We start from the raw sequence: 6,695 nt of genomic DNA on the forward strand, positions 1-6,695 counted from the left end.
TGCACATAGGGCATGTGGCAGCAAATGCTAAATATGAACTTACAGCTCCATTTTCTAGTAGCAGGTGCTACTCAGTTGCATGAATACAGCATACATGAGCCAGAAATACTGAAGGTAAAATTGTTCCTTTCTGACTAGGTTTTAACTTACTACAGTTGAATTTTAAAAGGAGAGAAAATAGGAAGAAATCATACCTTTTGTAAAGCTAAAAATAACTTACAATTTTCATATTTAATGTACATTGTATGTCTTTGTATACATGCATTTCCCAAGAGGTATATATGATGAGATTTTTATACTGCAGTGTTTAACAAAGGAAAGTCGCCCTGCTTCCTATTGGTCACAGTGTATTTTATGTCTGCCCCTTTAAACACTTTCAGTTCACCTTTTCCCCTTTAAAGCTGAGCATGAGGGTAAGATGCTGCAGGAGGGCATTAATGAGAGAGGTGCTTTAGTGATTATGATGTCCATGAAATTTAACCACCACTGATGTTTCACAGAGATCGTTACCAAAAATCTAAGGCATTCAATTACTAATGCAAACTGATGATCAGATAAAAAGGGAAAGACAGTGCAAGTTTGTTTTGCTATTAGGAAATAGCTTTTGGTCAGGCAGTTCCCTGTAACTTGCTGTCATCTGGCTTATGCATGCATTTGCAGAGGTTTCAAAGTTTCTGATTGATGATTGTATGTTACACTAAATCTTCCTTCCTTAGATATGTGGAAAGAAACGGCTGAATCAAGTGGACCCACTTTTTAAATAGAGCTTAGCTGTTTTTCCTTACTTGGTTAACATGAGCAGAATAATTACTTGGATTTAGATTTATAAAGCAAGAGCTGACTTTGTCAGTTGACTTAAACATTAGACTATTATCAGAAAGCAGCCAGCAACTTTAGCTAATCATATGCCTGTACCGTGCAAAACAAAACCTTTCTATTTTCCCCCTTTGCAGTAAAAATTAGGTGTTATGACATCTGCCTTTTGCAGGGAAGCAAATAATGTGACTAATAACCAAGGTACACTGACATTTAGTGGGATATTTATAACATGCCCCTTGTACCATAGTCATGGGGGAAATGAGTTCAGGTTTACTGCAGTGTCAACTTATGAATCTACTAAAACGTACGGTAGGAAGTACTTTCCTGCTGGATTACTGTAACCCCAGAAAGCTGACTTATTTAAGCACCATAAAAAAGTGGGATGCTTCCAAAACACACCCTGCTGCTTTGCCTGTAGGCATTCTCAATTAGTGTGCAAACTAGAGTTTCAAAGTACACTGAGCAAAACTTCCCTAAAATAAACTATTATTGCCATAAGCAGTAGAGGGGCAAACTTGATCTGGGCAAAGCATGAACCAATCCTATGCTAGATCCAAATAATGTGAAATTTGGACGTGCATTTAATTTTTCTTACTGCTTTTAGTTGCTGCTGTGTGTCTTGCTTCCAAAATAATTCTTTGTTGGGTACATTTACAAGGGTTTAGCTTTTAGTTTTTCAAGTACTTTTAGGTTACCTATTGTATTTCAGCTCCCACCTCAGGCTGCCATCAGCTTTTCAGGATTTTTAGAACAAGAAGTCTGGATAAAAATCTGAACTGCTACCTGTTTACCTACCCTCAGGACCATGCGCTATAGCAATAATCTTCTATTCTCCTGAAAAGCAAATGCAGGAGGCTGGCTGGAGCTTGGATTCACAAGCATGTAAGGAAGGGAATCCAGATACCTTTAGCTTAGGTACCATTTGCATTCTAATTTACAGGATCCCAAGCTCCTGCAGGGATGATGTAAAAGGATTAGCCTATTTTCTAGCCCTGTTACAGTAGTCTAGCTATAATGATGCAAGTCATGCTAGGGTTCATAAGGTTACAGGGGCCCATGCAGCAGAGGCAGCTGCATAGGATAGATTTACAGACCACTCGTGGTTCCCTCAGAGGGTAGCAGTTGTGCATGAAGCCGGTAGGGCTGCCTAGGGGACGGGTGGGCGGGTGAGCTGCCAACCAGGTCTCTGAGGTGCAGCAAGCAGCTTTCACCCCGGCAGGCTCCTGTTGAAGTGCTCTCACCCCTTCCTCGGGGGGTAAGATTCTGACTATTGCTCAGGCTGCTGGCAGGCCAGGGCTTTTCCTGGTGACACTGGCAGGATGTCAGCCTTTGTCCTGGACTCACCCTGCCACCAACACTTCCACAGCAAGGAGCTCGGTGGGAAAGAGGCGGGAGGTGCGTGAGGTGCTGAGGGCCAGGTAGGGGGTGTGCACCTGGCCTCTCAAACCTTCACAGGTCGGTCTGAGGTACTTACCTCTGTGGTACTGTGGGGGGCATGCTGTGAGCTCTGAATAGGGGCTCTTCTGACCTAGGGGGCATACCCAGCTGGGAGAGGGGGCCGGCCAGAGCGACTCTTCCACCGAGACCATCTTTCCACTGCAACATCTCCCTCGGCGGCGCTCGGACCCGAGGTTCGCATGCTGCCCGGCGGGCTGCCGGGGCAGGGGTGGGCTTTATTCTCGCCCAGGGGCCCGCCCTTGTTCGCGGAGCAGCGGGGAAAGGATGCGCAGCTGCACACGCAGCGGGACGGCGGACAGATGCGGTTTGGGGTGCGGCGTGTGCTACGCGCGGCCTCCCGCCTGCACCTGCGCGCCGTGCAAAGGCTGGGCGGCACCGTCTGCAAACAGAGCTGGAAACCCCCCCACAACCGCCCCCGGGCTATGGGCCTGCAGCCTGCTCTGAGCCCAGCCGAGCCGGGGTGCAGCCTGCAGCAGGAGCTCCCAGCTGCAGCGGCCCGGCCCCTGCCCGTAGCCCAGCCCCCGCGCTCAGCCGGCCTCTTTCAGCGCCGGGGCGGGGCGCGGCCGCCCGGCCGGGGGAAGCGGAAGCCTGAGATCTTAGCGGCTGCATCCCCTGCGCTGGGGCCCAGCCTGCCTGCCTGCCTGCCTGCGGCCGGGGAGGCTGGCCAGGCCCCTCGCTTCCCGGGCTGGAGACAGCACCAGCGGGTCGGTGCATGCAGCAAAGGCGGGCTACGTGGGCTGGGTCCCGGTCCCGATCCTGCAGCAAGGCTGCACGCTCCTCCTCTGCCCCCCCCCCCCCGGCGTGCACTGGCCGTGCACAGCTCTGCGCCCCGCGGGGGGGAGGTTTGGGGGTGCAAACTGTTGCCAAAACTAGCCTCCTCCGCGCTGCTCCTGCTGCGTGCTCGGGGCATTTCAGGGACTTGCACTGGATGGCGGAGCTGCTGGCTGGATGCTCAGGCTGGGTTTTAATTCCCGTGTCTTTTCGTTTCCTCTCCTGCAGGCTTTGCTTCAGGGGGAAGCGAGGAGCGGAGCAGAGTCTGGCCAGGCAGCTTCCCGCCGCCACCAGCACGGGCTCTGCACACCGCGGACCACGGTGGAAGACACTCCTGTTGTAGGCGGCTGTGCTGTATCCCTGGACCATCCCCGGTGCTGTTGTTTCTGCTGTCCTCTTCAACCGGCTCCTGTAATGAGCTCTGTAAATTGCACCCTGGGCTGGAGCGGGGTGGGGTGGGATTAGGTTCCCGAGAATCTTTGTCTGCAGAAACAATGTGTTTTGTCCCTGCCCCGTGGAGGATAGATGGGGATTCAATGGCTGTTTATTTGTGCACACACCTATGAAAATGTGAGGATTTTTGTGTATAGTCACTCTTGCAGGAATTACAGCCAGGAAAAAAAATCTAACTTTCTGAAGTTCACAAATACATTGGATCCCTTTTAAATACGAATACTGTTTTTTTTCAATATCTTTCAGGAAGTGACCGAGGCAGCAGAAGCCTAAAGAAAAGCTGATTGTGGAGGTATAGAGTACAGAGATTCAAGATTTCAAGATCAGCCAGCTCCAGAATAATACAGAAGCTAGGGAAGCGCAATGAAAACATTATCTCAGTTGCTAATAGCAGCCGCTCAGCAGAACCTTAGACCAAGGAGGAAGAAGGGTTTGTCTCCCGCTGTCTCTTTGCACCTGGCAGGGGAGATTTTAGCTGTTGCTTCTGGATTGAAACCTGCTGTCCTGTACGATTACAGTACAGTCGGAATAGACAAAATCAAGAACTATCTTCAGCAGATCCAGAGCATCGGCTTGATGAGACGTCGGCTGCACCTTCTCAACATAGCAGACAGTGTTTTGATACTCAACCTGGAGGAGACAACGCTGTGGTTGGAGACGCTGTTACTCACAAACAAAGTGCCATTCATTGACGTTTCAGTTTCTAGGTCGTGTCCTGGCCATTGTGAGCCAAAATACGTGGAATCTATAAAAGGCCACATTGCTGAAATACTGGCTCATGTTAAAACATTGGCGAGTGTCACATCCCAGCTGGTCACCTCCAGGGAGATCTTCTCTGCCGACTGGAATCTATGCACCATCTTTGGTGTTCTCCTGGGATACCCAACTTCCTATACTTTCACTACAGATCAAGGGTTTGAAAACTGTTTGTCACTGACCCCACTGAGAGTTTTTACTGTCCAGGCCACTTGCTGTAGGATAAGTAAAGATCTCAGAGTCCGAATCTATTCCTTCAGTGTCCCAGAAAACCTGTATCTTGCCATGAAGGAGGGACTAGACGCATGGAGTGAAAATCTGAAGGATGTATTCAGTGCACAGAATGACTTTGCAAACCTCTGTATTTCAACAGAGGTGGTTTCTCTAGCAGCTGTTGCTTTGTAAATCTAGTTCCTTCATTTTTTATCACTACAGGATTGGGGGTGCCAGGTATGAAATCTACTGGGATACTTAACACTCCCATATAGACAAAGGTTCCCTCAGGAATAGCCTGAACCATAGCACTCCCCCTCACCTATAATTTAGGCCTGAGCCGAGACCCAAAGCAATCGATTGGAAAGACTATCATAATAACCTGCTGTGCCTCTGATTCACCGTACCACTGGTACATTAAACACTTGCTTTCCCTGGAAGTGCACTTTGTGGCTTCAAGCACCCACAGCTCGATTGCAGGCAGTTCTGGAGGGATGGATCCCAATTGTAGGCTGTATGACCCGTCCATGCCTAGGGGTTCACGCAGAAAATGCCAAGATCAGGGCAAGGTGCAAAAAGAATAGATTGGCCCAGCACTAGTGAGTAACACTGACGTTAGATTACCCAACCAGTCACAAACAGCGCTCCTGATTTTCCACACTGGTTATTGAGAAGCTACAACAAGAAATATACAACCCCCTTTACTGCATTTTAGTCTCTGGGTCCCAGTCAGCAACTAGGTCCAGTAAAGAAATAAGTTATTTAAATTCTATTCCCTTTACCAGAATATTCTTCTGATCCCCAAGGGTTCAGCTACAGCACCAGATCACTATAAGTTTGGATCTTACCCAAAACACCACACTGCCAGCCAGTCCTTTAGTAACTAAACTAAAGGTTTATTATAAAAGGAAAGAAAGAAACAAGAGAGATGTTAAATGGTGAAAGCAATCAGATACATAGAAATGATTTCAAAGTCCATGTATATCCGATTCTCAGTAGAATTGTGGAGTTTGCAGGCTTGTACAGTTCTGGTGTACATCCAGTATCTGGATGGGTCTCAGTCCCTTTGTTTCACAGCTTCAGTTGTAGATGTGTTGATCCAGAGGTAGGAAGCAGGAATGAAGACAAGATGGAGACGGCGCAGGTGCATTTTATAGTTTCTGCCATGAGGCTTATACTTCCTTTCTCCCAAACACAGCACGAGGCATAGAAAAACCTCAGAGTCCACTGTCCACAGGCATGTTCTTCCATGTCCTTCCTGGTGACCCATAAGGTGTAGCCCTGCTTCTCTCCCTGGGCTCATTGTATAAGTAATGGCTCTTGAGTCATCAATACTGACACTACAGTGCCTGGGAAAGTGTAACCCAGTCGCTCAGCACAAGTTTTTGGATATAGATGTACCACACATATCCATAACTTACTGTACCAAGATGATAAACAATATTATCATACTTAGCAGATTATAACCTTACCAATGGTACCTGACGGCATATTTTGTAAGAACCATTGCAGTTTTGTCATATTGGTATTAAATAATATTTTAAATGGTCATATTCTGTGCAGTGTCACAGGCTATTCAACTCCTAGGGCTCGTCTACACTTAAACCCTGGCCGGAGTGCATAGTGAAGATGTGGAGAACTTCTCCCATTGGTGTAGGTACTCTGTGTTCCCAAGAGGTGAACTATGTTGATGTGACAGTTATACCAACAAGTCTGTAGTGTAGACCAGGGCCTCGTAATCTCACACTAACGACACAATTGAACTCCACCCCATTCTACCTTCCAGATAAGACTGTTAGAATTCCATCCCGTGGAATACCTCAACATCTGCTCCTTAGGGCAGTTTGATTAGAAGAATAAGCACAATGTCAGGAGTCAAAAAGCCAGGGGTTCTAATCCTAGTTTTTCCCCTGGCTCCATTTGGTGAGGTTGGGCAAGTCATTTCTCCCATATGTGCCTCAGTTTCCCCATCTGTAAAATGGGGCTATTTACCTCTCAGAGATATTGTGAGGATTAAAAAAAAGTGTGCATATTTGTACAGTGCTTTGAACATGTAAAAATTGATAAATACAATTACTTATTACCTATGTAATCTAGCGTAACCCGTCTACTATGGACTCTGCTTATGCTCAGCACAAATGTGTGTTTGCATTAAAGATACCTGCTGTTGTCAAAGCAACAGAACTCAGCTGTTAAAGGAATTTGAGTGAGTACCTGCATTCGCT

At 47.4% G+C, this 6,695-nt stretch overlaps 1 protein-coding gene across 1 annotated transcript; it reads left to right on the plus strand.

Annotated features, from left to right (window-relative positions):
- The first annotated feature begins 2,917 nt into the window (after window positions 1-2,917).
- Window positions 2,918-5,279, plus strand: CUNH1orf74 (chromosome unknown C1orf74 homolog). The gene is made up of 3 exons (XM_067558715.1): window positions 2,918-2,981; window positions 3,277-3,459; window positions 3,748-5,279. Exon 3 carries the CDS (start codon window positions 3,865-3,867, stop codon window positions 4,660-4,662), a length of 798 nt encoding a protein of 265 aa, XP_067414816.1. The 5' UTR covers window positions 2,918-2,981; window positions 3,277-3,459; window positions 3,748-3,864; the 3' UTR covers window positions 4,663-5,279.
- Window positions 5,280-6,695: the final 1,416 nt, after the last annotated feature.

This window comes from Emydura macquarii, unplaced genomic scaffold (genome assembly GCF_026122565.2).
Source record: "Emydura macquarii macquarii isolate MOO-44397 ecotype Brisbane River unplaced genomic scaffold, CSIRO-AGI_Emac_v2 contig_2184, whole genome shotgun sequence".
NCBI classification, from domain to species: Eukaryota; Metazoa; Chordata; order Testudines; family Chelidae; genus Emydura; species Emydura macquarii.

Bases quoted from the DNA above. Each gene is read 5' to 3' on its own strand.
- CUNH1orf74 (XM_067558715.1), top strand. From the start codon at position 3,865: ATGAAAACATTATCTCAGTTGCTAATAGCAGCCGCTCAGCAGAACCTT.